Raw genomic sequence first — 22,858 nt, 5'->3', positions numbered from 1 at the left:
CAAAACAAAAAGGTGATATTGGTCAAATCGCTTATGCAAGATGAGTAACTTCTGGAGATCTAACTAGTGACAGTAGTTAATAATAGTGTATTGCATACTTGGAATTGTTAAGAGATGAATCTTAAATTAATTCTTCCTACCACATACATATACACATATGCACACACAGTAACTGGAGGTAATCGATACATTAATTAGCTTGAATGTGGTGATCATTTCACAATGTATATACACATATCAAACTATTGTTACCTTAAATATATACAATTTTTATATGTCAATTTCTCAATAAAGCTATTACAAAGAACTTTTTCAACTAGCTTTATATTTTTCTATATATTTTTCAATGTTATTAGTTTTTTAAATTGGAAATCTTTGAACATTTTCATTCAAAGTGGCTCTGGAATAAGACTAAAAGGAAAATCTGGACTCTTAAGAAAAATACTCTTATAGAGTTACTCTTAGCTCAGTTGGTTAAAACAATATGAATGAAGTTACAAATACAGTTTCTATTATTTTGGGGGAGTGATTATCTTCTGTAGTTTTTAGTGACATTAATTGAGGCTCAGACTTCCTCAAAATATGTGTTATTTAAATAATAATTGCTAGACAAAAAGAAACTCAAATATCTCACTGCAAAATGACTACTGATCCCACAGATCAACTCTACCTGACTATGTACCTTGCAGCAGGCTACAAATTGTGACATTATCTGAGTCATCTCACCCTCAACAAGAACCCATTTTGACCTTCCTGGGGGGCAGTATTGCCCTCCTAAGGAAAGATACTTTAACCCATGTATTGCCTCTGAGCTGGGCTCATCTTGCTACAGATCGATTTTAGTGAAACTACTGGCCCTCTCAAAAATTTTGAGCAGTTTCTCCTTTCAAGGTGAAATAATACCTATAAAGAACCTGAGCCTTAGCTGGGCATGGTGGCTCACTTCTGTAATTCCAGCACTCAGGAGGGAGGCTGAGGCAGGAGGATTGCCATGAGTTCGAGGCAGCCTGGGCTACATGGTGAGTTTAAGACCAGCCTGAACTCATAGTGAGACCAAAAGTACATTGTACTGCCTCTAAAAATAGTTTTCTTCTTCTTTTTAATTTCTGATATTGGCGTCTGAACCAGGGCTTTCACACTAAGCTTTACCCCCAGCCCTTTTCTTTTTTTGGTACTGGGGATCGAACTCAGGTTCTTGCGCTTGTGCAGCAGGCAGTGAAACCACTGAGCTAAATCCCCGGCCCCCCTGCCCTTTTCTTTTTCTTTTTTTGGTACCAGGGATCAAACTTGGGACCTTGCGCTTGCGAGCCAAGCGGCAGAACCACTGAGCTAAATCCCTGGCCTGCCCCACCCCTTTTCCATTTTTTATTTTGAAATTGAATCTTACTAAGTGTCTAAGTTGTCCAGTGGGCTCAAAACTGTGATCCTCCTGCCTCAGCCTCCCAGAGTCCTGCGATTACAGACATGCACCAGTGAGTAATGAACATATGGACTATGTCCCCATAATAATTTATATGTCTACTACTGTACCTAATGCATTAGATTGCAATAAATCTCATACAGTACCTCTGGCCAGTGCCTGGGTGAAAGGAGGCACTCTGTGAACACCAGGTGACTGAATGAATGAACTGAGTACAGAGCACTGTACTGTCATTGGGAGTCATAAAACCACAAGTCCTTGGTGGTCTGAAAGCAAAAATTCTCTACTTCCTTTGATTCTTCACTGTGTGATAAACTTCACCTATAATAGCTGTTCATTAGAATTCTATTACATTTATTTAGAGAAAGTTGATTCGTGATTCTGCAAATGGGCTTTCACATCATTCCCTGCCTTGTTTTCTGTACACCTACCCTGTGTCAGGCACTACAGGCCAAAAATGTAGGAACAGACGAGGTCAGGGCCTTCACCAAGCCTACTGCCCCCTAAACAAGTTGTGAACATAGTAAATACCTCCCGAATGTTCTGCTGCTCCACCTCATGCCGCTTGATCATGATTTTCCGCTTGAAGAAACGACAGTTTTTGTCGTAGTACAGTCTCTGTTGAGTGAGAAGGTGGGCTTCCTCTTCAGCCTGGGTGTGCTGCAAGTTCTCTTTATGCTTGGATATCCGCTCTTGCTTTTCTTTCTTGGGTGTGCTATGGTCCTCATTCATTTCCTTAAAAAACAAACAAACAACAAAACCAAGATGACTTCACAAAACAAAACCAGTTTCAAAGAAATATATAACAGCTTATTGCAACCGCAAATTAAATTAGCTGGAAAGCAAATGCAAAGTATAGAAAATCTTGGTGTTGAAATCTCCCTCCATTCTCTCTCAACTTTTTTTCTCTGATTAATTTAGTCTTAAGTGAGAGAGACATTTGTGAATTTCTCTATCTCTGGCTTCTCACTCTCAGAAATTGTTTGCTCATCAACCAACACACACTGACTAAGCCTCTACCATGTAACAGGCATTGCTGAAAAGCATAAGGCTACAATGGTGAGCAGAAAGAACATAGTTTCTGGCATCATGGGGCTTTACAGCTTAGAATTAAAAACTGACCAAAGAACCACAGAAAAGAACTGAAATTACTGTGACAACTGCTGTGAAAAGGAAGTACCTGGTCCTAAAAGAATGTTTCACAGAAAATATTTGACCTTGGTGATAACCAACCCAAAATGTGGAAAACTGGTAGGAGTTAACCATGCAAACGGAGAGGGAAGTATATTCTGGGTGGAGGAAAGAACACATGCAAAACCTTTAGGGTGGGGAGGAAATACACTGCAATTAAGAACTGAAAGGTGGCCAGGGTGCAAGTACGCATGACCACTGAAGGCCTTTGGGTCAAATTAAGGCCACTGATCTTTAGCATGAGAGGAATGGGTTTTATATATTTGTGAGTGTTGTAATGAGATGCATTATGACAGGTCCATGTGAGAGAGATGACAGGAGCTTGGGCAAAGCAGGTGGTAACAAGACTGATGGAAGTGGCCACATTTCAAAGAAAAGAAGTGAATATGCAAATGTCATTAGTCTAAACTTCAGGAAAAAATGTGCTTCATTTGGGATTAGAGGGCAAAGAAACCATCTATATTTGCAAAAGGAAAACATTCATTCTATTTTTCCAGAATATGTGGGCAAAGGAAAGAAAGTATTGAGTATTGATATTGAATATCAGTTAAGATATTCATATATGGAAAAGCAAGAAGACTACTTTTGTCAGGTGTAGTGGTGCATGTCTGTAATCACAAGACACTGGGAGGCTGAGGCAGGAGGATCACAGGTTTGAGCCCACTGGACAACTTAGAGACTTAGTGAGATTCAATCTCAAAATAAAAAATGGAAAAGGGCTGGGGTTAAAGCTTAGTGTGAAGACCCTATTTTTAGATACAGTACAATGTACTTTTCTTTGTTGTCCTGACTAGCTTGACCTATATTTAGTTAACTACTCACACAACTGAAATCTTCTAGTTGCTAAAACCTATTTTACTTAATGTTTTACAAGAATCCATCACATACTATTTGGATTGTTTTTGCGCTCTTAGTCATGAAGTCCTTGTATCTCAATTTCCACCTACACTGGTTCCAGTGATGTCTGAAGTGGAACTTTAAAATCAACAAGAGAAAGAGCTTTTCCCAGCATGGAGGCTGGGATCACAATGGGAAGGTTTGGTTGCTCATTTTTTCATGCCATGATTTCACTACTAGGTTTGGCATTAACCACTGGTTTGCACATGCAAATTCATATATAACCATAAAAATTCACTCCCAAATCAACAATAAGTTATTTCTGAGCCATCCATCATTCTGTATTACCCATGCCCCTATTATAAGAGAAACTGCTTTGTTATTCTAAGAATAATACCTTTAAGTACATCAGTATTTAAATACACATGCCTCCTTACACAGAACAATTAAGCCTTACTTCATAGGGAGCAAAATTAGCTTTATACAGAAAGGTCTACAGAGGCTATCTCAAAATGCTTTTATTCATGAGCATGTCCAGCGATAAAAGTTTAGGCCTGTGGTCTCCTGCACTTATATATCTGCATATAGTGAACCAAAACAGCCTGAAGACTGAGTGTCTAATCTTGAATGCTGTTTTTTTTTTTTTTTCGGTACTGGGGATCAAACTCAGGACCCTGCACTTGCAAGGCAGGCAGCAGAACCACTGAGCCACTCCCCCGCCGCCCTTGAACGCTATTCTTTGGGATGTAGATTCTAAACGTCTCATGCAATCTCTGAATATCTCATTGTTATAAAAGCTCAAAATGGTGGAGGCATACGATCTCCAGAGAATGAGTAAACACAGTTAGAAATAAGATGGTATTTAGAGTTGAGAAAAATCTCAAACTTTTTTTTTTTTGAGACAAGGTCTCAGTATGTAGTCCAGGCTGGCCTTGGACTCACAGGAATCTGCCTGCCTCAGCCTCCTGAGTGTTGGGATTATAGGTGTGTGCCATTATGCCTGGCTCAAAAGTTTCTTTTGAAAAATCCAGGCAATCTCTATGGTCCAGCAATACCCATTATGAGATAATAATTTGGCTCATGCCAGAATGCAAACTTTGTTCATTGGACCCTTTCTCTCTACACCGGTTTTCTAGACTTTACAGTGTCAGAGAGACTTCCATTCAGTCAAATGTGGATCAGATGCAACTGTCTAGAAGGCCCAACAACTACCAATGGCTTATCTGGGCTGAGCAAAGATTCTGAGGTCCACCCCAAGCCATGCACTTTCATTTCCCAATTAAAAAGAACTGGAGAGGAACATGGCAATGTCCAGAATTGCTATGAGAATATGAACTCCAATGCATGATTTCATATTGGATAAGTCTACAAATAAGAAATCTTAAGTCATAAGAAAAGGAAATTCTGGGCCAGGGATTTAGCTCAGTGGTTCCATCACCTGCCTCACAAGCACAAGGTCCCGAGTTCGATCCCCAGTACCAAAAAAAAAAAAAAGAAAGAAAAGGAAATTCTATGGAACAGCAGACAACTCAGCTCTAAGTACTGGTTAAAGGTGACCTGAAGAAATCTGAGCTTTCAGATTAAACTGCAGTTTCTCAGGGGGACTCTCAAAGTCTACTAGTGGTCTTCAACCAAAAATTCCAGAATCATTCATTCATTTATTAAATATTTACATGTACTGCACACAAGGAAACAGCTTTGAGCAAAAAAGGCCTGGTCTCTACTCTTAGGATGCCCATCAGCTAACAGGCCGAGTAGCTCAAATGATCATTAAAGAAATAATTACAAACTCTAGTGTTATGAAACCAGAGCCACCTGTCTTGGTTGAGGCAGTTAGGAAAGACTTCGCTGGGGAAGTGGTATTTAAGTTATGTTCCTAATAATCAATCCTAAATCTTATAGGGAGGAGGAGGAATTAACTGAGCAGAATTGTGGGCGGGGAGGACTGGAGGGTAGGGAAAGCATCCAGGTGGAAGAAACAGTGGGTGCAAAACCTTGGAGGGAGGAACTGAAAGGTGACCCTGTGGCTTAAGCAGCGGAGGGTGGGGCCAGGGGTGGGGGAAGCACTGGTGTGAGATAGCCCTGGAGGGATGGGATAGTAGCAGACCACACCAGGCCTTTTAGGGTCTTGATCTGTCCTCAGAGAAATAGGCAGCCACTAGACTTTAAAACTGGAGGGTGACATGACTAGATTTATAGCTTAAAAAGATCACTGTGGCTACCATGTGGAGAGCAAGATAGAAGAGAGCAAGAATGGTTTAGTTAGACTGGTGGTGCTTGAAATGTAGCCCTGAACCAGCAACAGCTGTGTCTAACAAGTGGGAACTTGTTAGAAATGCGTTTTCAAATTCTACCCTAGGTGCACCGAATGACAAAGCCCAGGAGTGGGCAATCTGTTTTAATAAGCACTTCAGAGGATTCTAATGTGAACTTCAAGAACTGCTGGGTTACAATACTGATCACGTATGTAGGGAGACCTGCTTTTAAGTCCCAACCACTGTAATGGCAACATGGGGACTACAAATATTGGTATTCTTACCTCTTTTATTTTTTCCTTACAAATCTTATACTGCTTCTTCTGACTTTCTAAGAAAGTTGTCAAGTCTTTCTTCTGCTGGGCCAAGATCTGTTGCTGGAATTTCTTCTCATCTGCTGCAGCTACCTTTGCCTGAGAAAACAACAAAGACGATCTATGATGAGCTTGTTCTTCACACAGATTTCAGCTGCCTATATAGTCTCTAATCAGGAGAACGGTCTGAAAGCGTAGAATAATTTGTTTTTGAACAAATAATAAATACAATTTTTTTATATTAACAATAAAAGAAATAAAGAAATGTCTTCTCTCACACCCTTGAATCTTAAAGAAAATTTTACCATTGAAAAATACATTCCCAATTGTAGGAAAAACACATTTTACTGAACATAAACATTTATGGGATGAAAGGAGAACTAAGAATTATAATAAAGGGTTTTTATCATATTGTTGGTAGCCTAAGGATTGAATTATAAAAATGGATAAATAAGCATGACTGGCTAGTTTTAGTCCAAGAATCAAACTCTAACCAATTAATTATTCCAACTAGGTTCTTAGTGAGATCATCTTCAGGATAACAGGAAAGCTAAGGACATTTTGTTCTCTTAGGGACCTGCTACAGTCTGCACCAGTCAGGGATCATGGGAGTTTTGGGGTCCTCTGTGGGTAAAATACAGACCAAATAAAAGGTAAGCCAATAATTATAGCTTTCAACCAGGCACAGTGGTGCACACCTGTAATCCCAGCACTCAGGAAGCTGAGGCAGGAGAACTGCTGCAAGTTGGAGGCCAGCCCGGGCTACATAGTGAGTACAAGGCCAGCTGAACTACATAGAGAGACCCTGTCTCAAAAAACAAACAAACAAACAAACAAACAAACAAATTTAGGACTCCCAAAGTGACCAAATCTAAGTTTCAGGAAACCATCAGATAAAGCACATATGTAAGATGAGGGACTTAGGAGATAGAGAATTAATCTTCATGGTTCTTTTGTTATAACTTTTCATAAACCAGTATTTCTTTTATTATAGACAATTCTCTTCACATACTGTCCAAGTCAAATTCCACAGAAAGAACATGACTGATTGGGCCAGGGATTTAGCTCGGTGGCACTGTGCCTGTCTGGCAAGCACAAGGTTCTGAGTTCTATCCCCGGTACCAAAAAAAAAAAAAGACTATGAGTGGTTTATGTCATCCCCATCACCGCTGTCTGGGCAGAGCCGCTCACACCAGGCTGCCTCACACACTGCTGGCTACTGGGGGACACTGCTTGCATGATCTGATGTTTCCTTCAAGAGGAGGGGGCACTTAATTACACAAGCACCCCCAAGTCACCCTGGCACGTGTCCTCACTTATTCCAACCTTACGTAGCCCGAGTTCTCCCTACTTTTCTACACCATGTGAGTTAGGGGGGACAGTAGGAAGGGAACTCAGTTTTGGTAGTGCTCGTACCTGGGTAAGCAGGTTTGTTGAATTTTGTTGAGGATTGCTAGGGACATCTTCTTACAGACACAATCCCTTCTCATATCAAACACTTAACCAGTATGAAGGTGAGATTTTGACTTGCTGTCTTACCCTTTCGTCTTTTTTTTTTAATTAGAGGGGGTGATGGTGTAGCTCAGTGGTGGAATGGTATTTAGCATGCACAAGGCCTAGGCTAATCCCTGTCATCATCTAAATGAATAACTGAATGAATAAGTGAATAAAATTTATTTAAAACCTGGATGAGGAAGAGAGATGTTTCCTAGAAAACCCAAATAATGGTCGGATTTTTTTTTTGGTTTTAGAGACAGGGTCCTGTTTCCCTTTAGTGGTACCCAGGCTGCCATTGAGGGACTGATGCTCAGGATATATCTGGAATTGATCTTCTGTTATTATTGTGACTTTTAATTATGTTTTGTTTTTTTTTTCAGTACTGGGGATTGAATGCATGGGCTTCATACTAAGCTATATCCTGTATCTCTAGCTCCCCCTTTTTTTTTCATTTTTGCTTTGTGACAGGGTGTTGCTAAATTGCAATGTTGCTCAGGCTGGGCTTGAACTTGTGATCCTCCTGCCTCAGGCTCCCAGCATGCTGGGATTATGGATGCACATGCCCAGCCCGAACACACTGAAAGCATTACCCCACCCCCACCAGTGATGTTCTTCCCTTACCCACAGGCACCCACTCCGGCCCCATGTTGACACTCTGCCACTGACTGGGACAGGCTGGGCCTGGCTTCGGTGTGAAGGCATGCATGTGCATACTGACCTCCTTTTCTATGATAGCCACTTGCTTCTTGGCCAGCTTCTCCAGCTCGATGGACGAGTTGTTGGCATGCGTCTCCACCTCCTTCTGTAGCTTGAGGCGGTGCTCGTCCATCTCAGCCTTCAGCTTGTTCTCCAGGGCGATCAGCTGCTTCTGGTGCTGGCGCCGCATCCGCTTATAACCTGACATCTGTTCCCGCAACTCGTTCTCCTGCTCATGCTCATGGATCTGCCGTGTAACCTGAATTGGGTTGGGGACAGGACTCAGGTCACCAGGTGCCTGAGACAACAACTTTCGGGCAAAGGAGAACTGTCTAGCATTATTTATCATCATCACTCTTTAAAGGCCTCCTCTTTGCCCATTGCTCACCTGGGGTAGGCACTCTCCTCAGTCCTTTTTATGTACTTCCTCTCTCTCAGGCTCAAAACTATCCCATTCACTCACTCATTTTATACCTTCATGAGGTAGGTGTTAACTGCTCCCATTTTACAGATGAAGAAATCAAAACTTAAGGGAAGTACAGTAATATATGCATTCAGACCAAATATGCTCATATATTTTTGATATGCCATCATATATTTGCAGCTAATAAGGAGTGGAGCTGGGATTCAGGTGTTTTTGTCTATTCCAGAGCCACACTATTTCTACTACACTAGGACTGCTCAGCCTTCATGTTGCTGGGAATGGGCTGCTGGGGAGAGCTGCCCTGGGCAGTGCAGAATTAGCATCATCCCTAGACTCCAGCCACTAGGAGCCAGGAGCAGCTCCCAAATCCTGACAATCCAAAGTGTCTTTAGATATTGCCAAATGTTCCCCGAGGGGCAGAATTTCTCCAGTTAAGAAGCATTGCACTATTTTGTTATTGCTGTTAGGATCATATCCCTAACAGTACAGGGATCTTGAATATTCTTTTAAACTGTGAACAGGATTTATTTATTTCCTACTGTTACAAAGGAGAGAGAGAGAGAGAGAGAGAGAGAGAGAGAGAGAGAGAGAGAGAGACAAAGAGAAATAGATATCTTCTTTTAAATCATGCTTTTCTCCAACCTCTTCCCCACAGGAGATGTTAACAAATTATAATAGTTTTCTTCTAAACAGGAGAAAATATTTCTATGATTTTTGGATGACTACTTTTGCTGGTAACTTCCTTAACTCATTCTCAAGTGAATATCCAGGCTGAAGGGTGCATACAGAAATCCTGGGACCTCGTTTCTTTCTACTGAACCTTTTGTGATTTTCCAGTCCTTCTTTCAACCTCTCATCCTTTATTTTTCTGTAAGATTCCCTGATCATTTCCTTCTCATTTTCCTGTTTTTGAAAAAAAAATTATAATTACAGAATTATGATTTTAGTTTTGTTGTTCACTAAGTGATTTATTCACTCCCATCCACTATAAAAGCCACTTCTCCCCAAATGAACCCCTAAACGAGTTTTACTGGAAATTTTCATGCCTGCTATTAATGCTCTGTATTATTTTCAGTTTATGGGTCAAAGTGCATTTTAGACAAAGAGCAGCCTGTTTCTCTGCTCTTTTTAGGTGTCCTGCATACTAGACTGGGTCCTCACTATCAAGAGTGCTGTCCTGCAACCGGATAGTATTATGAAAGTACATCACTGAACATCAGCTGAACTTTGAAACCTTTTTAGCTGAAACTATGAGGTTTCATACTCATTTCTCTTTTCGAAGAATGATCCCTAACATTTGAGGAACAGAAGCAGAAGATAGTTCAAGATCGAAAAAGGCATCACCAAAAAGAGTATCTAATACTCTAAAGAAAGTGAATGATCTATTTTACCATCACAATAATGTAATTTATTTATTTAAATTTAGGTTGCTGAGGATTGAACCAGGAGCCTAAAGCAAGCTATACATGAGTTGTACCATTTAGCTACACCCCCCAGCTTGTCATTTTAAAAAAATAGATTTAGTTTCCAGATAAAGGGAAGGAAAGAAGTAGTTTGAAATATAGTGTAAATTTTTTTTTTTGGTACTGGGGATCGAACTTGGAACCTTGTGCTTGGAAGGCAGGAAGCGGCACCACTGATAAATCCACAGCCCTGGTATAAATTTTACTTCCTTATGCTTATGTGTTTTAAAAAAATTTTTGTTTTTTGGCTTTTTGAAACAGGCTTTCACTAGGTGCCCAGGCCAGCCTTGAACTCATGATCTTTCTTCCTCAGCCTTCCAAGTGCTAGCATTACATGCACGCACAACCATGCCTGGCTATGCTTATGCCTTTTTGATTTACAATTTAGAGGCAAAACATCTCAGTCAACAGAAAGGATAGCATTTTCTAAATTCACTATTTATTTTTTGCCTCTGCATAAATGTGGCAGGAAAATGTCTGTTCCAGGGAAATGAGTTTGAGATATTCTTTAATACATTTTTTTTTTTTTTTTGGTATTGGGGATGGAACCCAGGGCCTTTGCACTAAGCTACGTATGTAGCCCTTTTCATTTAGAGACAGGGTCTCACTAAATGGGTAAACTGCCCAGGCTGGGCACAAATTTATGATCCTCCTGTCTCAGCCTCCTAGACTTCTCAGACTACAGAAATGTGCCACCATGCCCAGCTTAGTATTACTTCTATAATTGGATTTCCATAGCTGAGGAGAGGCACTCTCTAATGCTACTGTGACACATTTAAAACTTGCCACAAGCACAGGGATATGGCAATAAATATTCTCATTTATGACCATTCCCCAGACCAGGAAGCCTAAAGATAAAACAGAAATGAGCCAAAAAACATTTTTTGTCTTTTTTTCTGGTACCAGGGATTGAACTTGGGACCTTGTGCTTGTGAGGTAGGGCATTTTCTGTCTTAATTGGCAAGTGGGTCCCTGTAAAGAGAGGGATTCTACTGCCTATCAGGGCATATTTGGTACAAGTGCACGGCAAGGACAAACAATGAAGCTCAACATGCTATCATTACACCTCACTGAAATCCAGGGCAGGGATTTTGCTTTTGAGGGGTTTTTTTTTTTTTGGTACCGGGGATTGAACTCGGGTCCTTGTGCTTGTGCAGCAGGTGGCCAAACCACTGAGCTAAATCCCCTGGCAAGGGATTTTGCTTTTGAATAGTTCCCATTATTTGAATAAACACCTCCTTAAACTCCAAATATTGTCACCTTCAATTTGCCACAATAAAACTTTCTAAGTTTCATATTGTCATTCTGGGTACACACAGAAATATTAAATTTTTTGCTAGGCATGGTGGTGCATGTTTGTAATCCCAGCACTCTGGGAGGCTGAGGTGAGAGTATCACAAATTCAAGACCTTGTCTCAAAATAAAAAAATAAAAAAGGGCTGGGGATGTAGCTTAGTAGCAAGGCCCTGGGTTCAATTCCTAGTGCTAAAAAAGAAGAAGAAAAAACAAAGAAAGAGGAATCTAAGTTTTTATACTTCTGGGCTTAAGACAGATACATTTAAATAAAAGTATAACCAGGTTTTTCATTTGTGAGGTTTAATATGAAATATATTAAAATATGCTAATTACATTGTGTACACCTATGTGTTTTAAGTTTATATTGAGTGTCTTTAGGAATACACCATTTGGTCAATATTTTTTCAAGCCAATAATTTTATTATGCCTTATGGTCTCTAAAGTGCTTTCAGATAAAATTTACCTCGTGTGTGTGTGTGTGTGTGTGTGTGTGTGTGTGTGTGTTTCTTTCTTTTTTGAGAGAGTCTCATTATGTTGCCCAGGCTTGGGTAGAACTGTCTTTCTTTTTTTTTTTTGGTACCAGGGATTGAACTCAGGACCTTTTGCTTGGAAGGCAGGCGTGGCGCTGCTGAGCTACATCCCCAGCCCTAATCTTGAACTTTCAATCCTCCCAAAAAAGTTAAAGCTGGAGAATGGTAAGTCTAAATTGTAAATAGAATAAGTCTGAATATGGGCAAAAGAGAGCTGTAGTGACTATAGTTTTTACAATGGAAGTCTCAAACATGTGATCAAATAAAAGCAAAAGTGAATAATGCCATCATGCTACATACACCCTGTGGTTTACTTAGAGAAAACTTTATTCTGTCCTTTCCTACACAACTGACCTTGGGCAAATGATTTAACCGCTAAAAATCTTCTGGTTTCTTCATTTCTAAAGAGGAACTATGATTACTTTGCTCAGGATTGGAGACTGGATAAGATAATACCAGTTAAGAGTGCCTAGCAAGGTGTCTGACCTGTAAGAAATATTCAATACACAATGGTTTCTTTCGTTCTTCTGCTAGGTTCTGAGAAACGTCTTTTTTCCCCCTCTGCTCTGCATTTCTGAACATGGGGATATTGATCAAAATAGCTGGATCCAAGAATAAGAGCATGTTTAACAACAAAACACTACCTATATTCAGCTGGTGGATTTTAAGAGTAAACTTGGAATAGGGCGTGGTGTCACACTCCTGCAATCCCAGCACTCTGGGAGGCTGTGTGAAACAGGAAGACTGCAAATTGGAGCCCAAGATGGACCCTAAAAAATAAAGAAAGGGCTGAAGATGTAGCTCCGTGTGAAGGCCCTGAGTTCAATATAAACATGGCGCTGGGGATGATGGTGCAGCTCAGTCATAAAGCAAGTATTTAGGATGTTCGAGGCTTTGAGTTCAATAAACAATGCCCCAAAGAGTGAGTAAAATTTTTATTTTTTCTTTCTATTTATTTACTCTTGTGTGTGGTACTGGGCTTCAAACCTAGGGCCTCATGCATGCTAAACTACTGAGTTAATCCCTAGCCCATGTATAATTTCTGAATCTGAAGTATTACCCATTTCATATATTTGGACTATGTAAAGAATTACAAATAAGTAAATGATAAATAATAAACAATCAAAAGACTGAAACTTTTTTTCTTTTACAAAGTTTCTATATATGTTCAATGCTACCCTATTTAATTCTAGCAAAATTTGATTCTAAGAACAAACCCTTTTATCGAAAGAGTGGAAAGTGCCTACTGTGTATAAAACACTGCACCAGAAAGCTAATAAGCAACTTACTGAACATAAAACAGGAGCATGGTGGCTGATCATGTTACCCTCTTAAGAGATCAAAGCCAATTATAAGATTAATTATTTGTAAGAATCAAAATGATGTATATGATAAAAGTGGCCACCTCAGCACTTAGCACAAATGAAATTTATAGCAAGTTCTTAAAAAGAATACAATGAGTCACATTTTGGCATTAGAGATGTGACACTCTATGCCTTAGAAACCTAAGGGAAAAATGTTTTAAGTTCTTACCAAAAGTAATGATTGATACCAGGCAATTCTGCCTTATAACAGAAAACATTATATGAATAGCAATGAAACGCACACTTTTAAATCCAAATCCTTGTATCATAGCAGGGCTCTAGGGGACCTAATTTGTTCACTCATTCATTCAATGTGTTTATTGAAAGACTTTGGCCACATGGGTTGGACATGTTGATTGGACAGCCCAAGTGAAAAATGGTATCAGCGATCATCTTAGTGAGTTAAAAAGCCAAGAATAAGGAAGAAGATAATGCAGTATTTTGATAAGCATTCTCTGGTACACTATCCGGGAAGAGAACATACTTTCAAGCATTTAGAAACAGAACTGAACTCAAGAGGGGAGAAAGAGCATTTACTGCTGAGGCTCATGTTTTTATTCTTATGTATCAAACTCATTCAGGTATCCAATTTTATAATTAGGTGAATAATTGGGCTACATTTTTAAGACTCCAAATGTAGATTCCCCTTCTATGGGTTTATCTACTGAATCTGGGAAACCCAAGTTAAAGAATCTACATTTGCATGAATGGAACAATAATCATTTTTTCCTTATACTTTTCTAGGGACAACAAACTAAGAGTAGCCTGCTTATATGCCTCTCCCTAATGTGTATTCTGTCATAAATTCACCTGTGCAGTAAGGCCATTGCACTCCACTGAGAATCAATTATAAGGCCAACAGCAGAAGTGTCTGGTAGAAACACACAGCCTTAGTGCTCTTTATGTTAACATCTACTATGGAAACTGCCAGGAACTTGGGACATTACAAAATTTTAAGAAATGACATCAGAGGTAGCAACAGCTGAAAACACTCTCATGGGTCACTAATGTAATGAAAACATTAGGATTTCCATTCACCAACAATAAAAATTTAAGGAAGGCCCATCTCAAAGGGCCAAGGAGTCAGAGTAGTAATTCTGAGGAACTCTATGAACAACTCTGTTTTCCAGGTAGCAAATGAGCTCAATATGAACTTTCTTACAGAAGGAGAAAAAGGAAACATAAAAAGGATACCCCTCCTTCCTAATTCTTCAAAATAAGGTCAATAATCTTTGCCCTTAGAAGATTATAATTAAAAAACGATAATTCTAAAGTTTCCTCAGGTTTCAAGGTTGGTGGCCCTTCCTTTTCCTTTGTTACAAATGCAATTGTGCAGCAGTACACATTAACACAAAATTCTCATTTTTTTTTTCTTTTTGTACTAGGGATTGAACTCAGAACCTTGGGTTTGTGAGGCAGGCATGGTGACACTGAGCTAAATCCCAGCCCCAAAATTCTCAGTTTTAAGGTGTCCAAAAAATAAAAACATCTAGCAATGAGAGCCTGTAGCTCATGGACTTCATACTTATCAATAACTTTATACAGAAGCACAATGTAGGAAGCAATAATGAGGGGAGAATCATAAAGCTAGACCTCTTTTAGATTTATGTCAAAGAGGTAGGTTCATAAAACACATTTTATGAACAGTGATATTTTTTGTTAGGTTGCAAGCTGATTTAAAATATATTCTCATCATTTATTTATCTTATAACTAAAGAATTTCTAAATTCCTGCTCTTTTTCCTGTTCTCTTTTGTACCTCTCTGAAGCTTATTAACACCTCCACTGGAATATTATAAAGAAAGAGTAAAACCAAAATCAATCAATCAATATAGTACTGCTACCAACTATGAGAAGTGAGGTGCAGTTTGAATGATGACTTGATTATTCATTATGCTAGGCCTTCACTTGCCATTTTCTTGCACTTACTTTTATGTTATTTATGCCATTTTAGTTCTTTTCATTTGAGCTGGGGTCCATTAAAAACAATAGGATTCATAATATCTTTTTAAAAATTAAATACTTCTTTATGATGTTCCAGTGTCCTGACTTAATATTCCTATTGGAACTAGCCTTTAAATTAATATAATGGGTTGTAAAATTGTAGCACTTGGTAGTACAGGTTAAAATAGCCATACCAATAGTTATAGTGTCCAAAATGGGACATGGAACAATATAACAGCAAACCAATTTTCCCTTCCATTAATTTATTGTCTTCTCAAAAATCATGAGATACAAATATCACTGGGCTGGGGATTTAGCTCAGTGGTGCCGCTGCCTGCCTCACAAGCTCGAGGTCCTGAGTTTGATCCCTGGTACCAAAAACAAACAAACAAACAACCAAATATCACTGAACTCTGATAAACTTCCATCAATCCCAACATGTCTTCTAAAGCACTACATTTGGAAATAGTACACTACAAAAACAACTTATTTTTGTGGCTAAAGCATCAACCCAACAGCTACGCTGTTTTTAAGTTAACATAGGAGCACAGGCCTTTTAGCAAACCATAACTCCATCAGAGATGGATCCCGGCAGTTCTCTGGATGGGCATCATGAACGAAGCCTGTAGGATTCAGAGGGGCTCCTGAGGACTTTGCCCATAGCCTGGAGTGGCCTGGTAGGGAAGCAGCTTTTATCATCCACAGAGAGGAAGACTGTAATGGCTGAAACACACACCGAGTAGCCCTGGGTGATTTTACAGATGCCCGCATGAGATTATTTTGGCATGGCTGTAGTAATATCTTACAGGGAGGGAGGACAGTCATGAATATATGATGTGGGAATGAGGGTGTGGCAAGAGGGAAAAGAAGGGAACCTACCCCAGAGAGGGGAAATCCACTTGGTATAATGTCTGCTTCCATGCAAAACCTGCTGATAGTGTTCTGAGGCTTAGTGGTTCTTTACCGTTTCTCCTCTAGCTTCAACATGAGCAGGTTTGGACAAAGGTACAAGTCTCATAGAGTCTGTGGTAAGTAGTAACAGTTCTCTCAAATGCCATATTTCTTCTTTTGTCAGATACCATGGCATAGAGGTAATTATCATTTAATAATCCCATGATGCTTTATTTGGACTCTAAAGCACATTTTTAGGTGCTTAACAATTATTAGCAAATACATAGTGGACATTTTAAGATCTCCATTACACACTACAGCATTCCCTTCAAATGAAAAATTGCCCATCAAAGAGATTACATGAAACTTCTACATAAAGGAACTTAAGAATGGGATTATTTATAAGCAGTCTAAATTAAATTGCTTGCTTTTAGAGAGCAGCAGGAAAAGGCAATATGTAGGTGCTTTAACTTCCATTTTCCTTATATTTGGATTTTTAAAGATTATAAGCCAGTGTACATTTCAAAGATAATCAGAGCCTTTAAAAGACTTGACAAATAAAAGTAGAAATTAGGTTTGAAAAATAGGACAAGAAAAAATGATCATTTCTGGGTCGGCCTTGGATGATGTCATCATAGGTTCTAAATGTAATAGCTAAGCAGTGTATACTAACTCTTTCTGCTCATGTGACCTCTAACATCAATTTGGGCAAAACAACTAATATTTCAATAATATTTTGGCTGGGAAGTGAGACTGAGGAGGAAAAGATTAAAGAGAGTTTAGAATGGCAAGGATGAAATGATGTGAGTGTGGATGTGAGTGTGTGAGTGTGCGAGCGCGCACGCGCACGCGTGGGGGGCTAAGGGGAGGAGGCATGAAAACTAACTCTTCCAGCACACACCCCTTTTGCTACTACAAGGGCATCCAGCAATCACATTTGCAATAGTAAAAATGCTGAAGAACCCTACAGCCTCTTTTCTTCCACAATCCTCCCTACCCTCTCCTACAAAGCCTTTCTTGCTTTATTGATGCCAGGAATTCTTCAGGGGTTAAATGGGGAAGTGCAGCCCCTACCATTGTTGCAATAAATAAATGAATGAACCAGAACGAACCAGCAATCCATTCCTAGGAAGCAAGCATCTGGTTTTTCTACAATTATAGACATCAGCCAGCAGCTATATATTTTTAAAAATTATCTCTTATCTTTTGATGTGTGTGTATATTACAGGCACACATGTATCTATATAAAAAGAAGCACAGTGCCCTGCACACACACACACATCACTATCTTTAAAAATATTCTTAGTATTATTTATTTCAATGAAAAGACCGCTTAAAAAAATTGGATAGGCTAGTAACTCATCTCAAAGGCCTTATATTTTGCACGTACAGCATATACACACACACACAATCACACACACACACACCAAAAAAGGTGTTTTTTTCCCATGCCATAGACAATGCTAAAATATCTGAGATCAGGTTGCTATGCCAACAGATTTTTTTTTCTAAGATGAATAAAATTATTAGGAGGGAGAAAACATTCTTGACTCCTTTCTTCCCATCCATGGAGCCGTGAGAGGCTCAGGGAGGGCGAGAGGCTGCCAGACGGGGAGGAGGGGAAGGAAGGGAAGGTGGGTAGAGGGGTGTTTGCTTACCAAAGATGCTGATTTGATCGTGGCAAAGCGCTCTCGGTTCCGGTAGTGGAGGGCCTGGCTCTGAACTGACTGGGTAGGCCGCGGCTCAGGCCTGGGATCGCCGTGGCCCGCCTCATCCCTTATGAATACATGATCCTGCAGAAATGGATAAAAACAAGGAGAAAGTCCAGCTGTGCTCTTTCCTCGCCGGCTGCCTCTCTCTCACCCCTCTTTCTGCACAAGCACTGCTGTTTGAAATGCATAGTTTAGCTCTCTGCTAGTCCCCGCAGCTCCCACGGTACAAAATGAATAAGCAACACATTGCAGCCTTCAGTTAGGAATGTCAGCTGATCGCTAGTGGGATGCCTTCTGAATCCCTGGCAGGCTTTTTCTTTACCTCCAGAATTACATATATGCAAAAGAAAAAAAGAATAGAAAAAACAATGCAATGTACAGACTCCTTAGAACAGTTTGCTTAAAACGCTGTAACCAAATAATTCCTTTAAAAATGTCATGTCCATGTCTAGCAAGGAGGATGCTGGTGGCTTTTAACATAAAAGCGAGCCTCTGCCTCATTCCCTTGAAAGATCTGCGTTCTCAATTTAATTTTATTTGAGATCTGGTCGGTAGGATCATCGTTCTGCCTAGAATCAGTGGAGGCTTGTGCTGAACTGCCTCTCTATCTTGTGCTGGGAAGATTCGGCAGTCACTGAGGGATCCTGCTTTCCAGTCATGATCGTACACAGTTCTAGCACCTTCTCTCTACAGCTTCTGAAAGGATTTTTTTTTTTTTTTTAGATTTAAAGAGACAGGCGTACAATTTCAACCAAATGATACTTTCACAGATTCTCCCTCAACTCAGCACTGGTATGTCACAGGAGTAGGGAAAGCTGGAATTTAATGCCCTTGATTGATTTAATCAAGCCTATGCTTCTTGATAGGCAAAGATGATTAATCTTATTCTACCACCCAGTGAAAGATAACATTCCCTGGAAGGATAATAATGGATGTTTCTTAAATGCAACTGAAATGACTTTTAAAGGGGAAATGCTTTTCAAAGGAAGACTCTCCTCTCTATAAAAGATGAAGTGGTCAGTCAGCAAGTACCATTAGCCCTTCAGAAAAACAAGACCCTCTAGTAATTTGCAGCTTAAAAACATGGACAATCATGAGGGATCTTTAGATAGCACATGTTCAGGATGGGGAAGGAGAAATTAATTCCTTATTTCCCTAGGGGCTTAGGAAAAACCATTTGTGAGAAGTCAGTTTTGCATTTTGTCCATGACTAGTTGAAAATTTTTATGATTACGAATTCCTTCAATTAGCAAAAACTAAAGAGGTTTAGACAATATAGAATTTTATTATCTGAAATTTTGAAAAGTCAATACACATGATTCCTTGAGGGAAATTAAATTTTATTTATATACAGATTTTTATGTAAAAGCCACAACCCAAGATTAAATTTATCTTTGAAATGATTTTGTTTTTCCTTTTATGCACTTAAAATGTTTTGATATGCTCGAAGGGTATTTACTATTACATCTATGTTTAGACATTTTTCCCATTTATGTGTTATTACAGTTCAAGTCATGAAGATACCTTTAATAAATTTTTCATTGGCTGTATAGATACCAAATTCAAGGGAGGTTCTACAGCTATGCTGTCCAATAAATATTAGTCATTAGTCACATGAAATATAAATATATGTATTTAAAAATAAATATCTGTTTGTTTGTTTTTGCAGTCACCAAGCTACAATCCTCACCATTTTTTACAGACAGGATCTTGCTAAGTCATTAAGTTGTCCAGGCTGGCCTCAAACTTGTGATCCTCCTGCCTCAGCCTCCCTGAGTGCTGGGATTACATAGATGTGCCACCATAGCTGGCTCGAATATAGTATTTTAATTTTTAAAAATTCTTTTATTGGTGCATTTTAGGTATATAATACGTTTACATCTATCATTGGGTGCTTGTACCTGTACATGATGTATCTTGGTTCTTATTTTTATTCCCCATTACCTGTGCACCCTTCACCCCCTCCACCCTTCCCTGTTTACATAGATTTTGTTTCCATTTTTTTTCTTTTCTCACAATTTTTCCTTTCCCTTCTTTCCTTTTCCCTGCCCCTCCCACTACCCCTACACTTTTAGACCTTTTCCTATTTCAAATTATCAATTCATTTTAATCCTTATTTACACTTTCAGTTTCTCACACTAGAGAAACTATACGGTATTTACACGTGTGTCCTATTTATTTCACTTGAGAGAATGCCTCAATATGCATCCATTTAGCTATAAATGTCTCTAGTTTCTTGTTCTTTATGGCTGAGCAGTACTCAGTACTCCATTTTATAAAAAAAACTACATCTTCTTTATCCAGTGTCCAGTTGATGGACACTTGGGCTGTTTCCAAGCTTTAGCTATTACAAACTGTGCCACTGTAAACATGGGCCACATATATAGCTGTGGTATGATTCTTTTAATTCTTTGGGGAAGATACCCAGCAGGGGAATAGCTGGGCCAAATGGGACCTCTAGTCCTAGTTCTTTGAGTTATCTCCATACTGATTTCCACAGTGGTTGCACCAGTTTGCACTCCCACCAACAATGGAGAAGGGTTCCTTTCTCTCCACACCCCTGCCAGGATTTGTTACTGGTTGATTTCTTGATAGCATCCATTCTTTCTGGGGTGAGGTGGAATCTCAGTGTTGTCTTCATCTGCATCTCTCGAATGACCAGTGATGTTGAACATTTTTTCATATATTCATTTGCTGCTTTTACTTCTTTGTCTGAGAAATGTCTGTTCATTTCAGATGCCCATTTTTGAATTGGGTCTTTGAATTTGGGGGTCTGATTTTTTTTCAATTCTCTATATTTTCTAGATAGTAGACCTTTCTCTGAGGTACAGCTGCTAAAATTTTTTTCCGACATTGTAGGTTGTCTCTTAGCTCTGTTGGTGGTTTCTCTTGCAGTGCAGAAGCTTTTTAATAAGATGAGATCCCAGTTGTTGATTCTTTGTGCTAGCTCCCGTGGTACTGAGGTTTTGTTCATAAAGTCTTTCCTATGCCAATGTCTTCAAGAGTTCTACCTAACTCATCTTCCAGCAAGTTTAGTGTTTCTGTCTTAACATTTAGATCTTTAATCCACTTTGATCTTAGTTGGTGCATGGTGATAGGTATGGGTCTAGTTTTAATCTTTGGCAAGTTGAAATCCAGTTTTTCCAACACCATTTATTAAAGAGGCTATCTTTCCTCCAATGAGGGTGGTTGGCTCCTTTGTCAAAGATGAGGTGGCTGAGTATGTCTGGAGTTGTTTCTGCATCTTCTAATCTATTCCACGGATCCTCGGGTCTGTTTCTTTGCCAGCACCATGCTGTTTTCATCACAGTAGCTTTGCAGTACAGTTTCAAGTTGGGGATTGTGATACCACCTGCCTTATCTCTGTTGCCTAGAATTGCTTTAGCTATTCTAGGTCTCTTCTGGTTCCAAATGAATTTTTGGATTGTTTTCTCTAGTTCTGTGAAGTATATTATTGGAATTTCAATTGGCTTTGCATTAAATCTATATAGTAATTTTGGAAGTATGGCCATTTTCACTATATTGGTTCTTCCTACCCAGGAACAAGGGATGTCTTTCCATTTTCTTATATCCTCCTCGATCTCCTTTTTCAGAGTGCTGTAGTTTTCAGAGTAGAGGTCTTCTGCTTCCTTTGTGAGGTTGATTCCTAGATATTTCATTTTTTTGGATGCTATTGTAAAAGGAATTGTTTCCCGAATTTCTCTCTCAATAGGTCTGCTATTTGCGTATAAGAAGGCTATTGGTTTTTGAGTGTTGATCTTATATCCAGCTACTCTACTGAATCAGTCAATTAGGTCTAGAAGTCTTTTGGCCGAGTTTTTTGGGTCCTCTATGTAAAGTATCATATCATCAGCAAATAATGACAGTTTAACTTCTTCCTTTCCTATGTTTATTCCTTTTATTTCTTTCTCTTTTCTAATTGCTGTGGCTAATGTTTCCAGAACTATATTGAACAGGAGTGGTGATAGTGGACATCCTTGTCTTGTTTCTGATTTTAGCATGAAAGTTTTCAGTTTTTGACCATTTAGTATGATGTTGGCTCTTGGTTTTTCATAAATAGCCTTAGTCACGTTGAGATAAAGACCTTCTGTTCCAATTTTCTGTAGCGTTTTTATCATGAATGGGTGTTGGATTTTGTCAAATGCCTTTTCTGCATCCATTGAGATGTCGAATATAGTATTTTAATTAAAGGGAAATAAAATGTAAAGTTGAGTTCCTAAGTCACACCAGCTACATTTCAAGCCCTCAGTGGCCATACTCAGTTGCCACCAGAATGGACAACACAGATAGAGAACGTTTCCATTACTGTCAAAAGTTTTTTAGACAATGTGCTAGGTTAAAAATGCATCTCTTAATCTATGTTTTTGAAATAATTATGATTATTCTGCATTACTTCCCAGGAAATCTGACTTATTTAGCATGAAAAAGCAGCTGGTGTGGGACTAGGATTAATGCAGTAGGTGTAAGGTTCTAAAGAAAAAGACACTGGAAACAGCTACCTTTTTACTACTGGCTATTAACAAATCATATCTATGTCTGAAATTGAATTTTAGGGAAGGATGCAGCTATTAAATGCCTAACTCAAGACATACAGAGGTAGAGGCCTATGGTTTTATAAGCAGCCTTAGTAAGTCATAGTTTTGGTGAGTATTCATTGGCTGGCTTATTAAGCACACCATTGAGAGGTGGACCTCAAATATGTAGCAGTCACTAAGTTTCAAATTATAGTAAACTGATTTACAAAGATAACCAAGGTCAGCAGATCAAAACAGAACTTAATATGTACAATTATATGTATATATAATTGTATTAGTTTGTTTTATCGCTGATAAAAATTAGTATTTTGGTTTTAGGACCCTGATTATGAAATCACAAACCATAGTACATTTTCTAAGTTTATTAAATGTAAGGAAATCTAAATACACCAGAAGAGTTAAAATTCAAAATTACATTAATTTTAGCTGACATGTGCACAATTAAATAATCCTGTAAAGTATTTTTAAAAAATAATGCTGTCTTAGAAGT

The 22,858-nt window shown here is 39.0% G+C and overlaps 1 protein-coding gene across 7 annotated transcripts in view; it reads right to left on the bottom strand.

The window, feature by feature from the left end:
* The window catches only part of Taok3 (TAO kinase 3), a 189,319-nt gene that overhangs the window by 15,808 nt on the left and 150,653 nt on the right, over nt 1–22,858 (bottom strand). For all 7 annotated transcript variants that reach the window (XM_004843693.4, XM_087198101.1, XM_087198100.1 and 4 more), the window contains 4 exons: nt 17,780–17,914; nt 8,233–8,469; nt 5,988–6,116; nt 1,952–2,155 (listed from right to left, as the gene is read on the bottom strand). In XM_004843693.4, coding sequence (XP_004843750.1) covers nt 1,952–2,155; nt 5,988–6,116; nt 8,233–8,469; nt 17,780–17,914 — 705 coding nt within the window. The remainder of the gene's footprint in view (nt 1–1,951; nt 2,156–5,987; nt 6,117–8,232; nt 8,470–17,779; nt 17,915–22,858) is intronic.

This window comes from Heterocephalus glaber, unplaced genomic scaffold (genome assembly GCF_053883595.1).
Source record: "Heterocephalus glaber isolate CG9 unplaced genomic scaffold, H.glaber_assembly_v1.0 deba00001687, whole genome shotgun sequence".
Classification (NCBI taxonomy): domain Eukaryota; kingdom Metazoa; phylum Chordata; class Mammalia; order Rodentia; family Bathyergidae; genus Heterocephalus; species Heterocephalus glaber.
The sequence above is the reverse complement of the archived record's forward strand: the minus strand, read 5'-3'. Positions and strand labels throughout refer to the sequence as shown.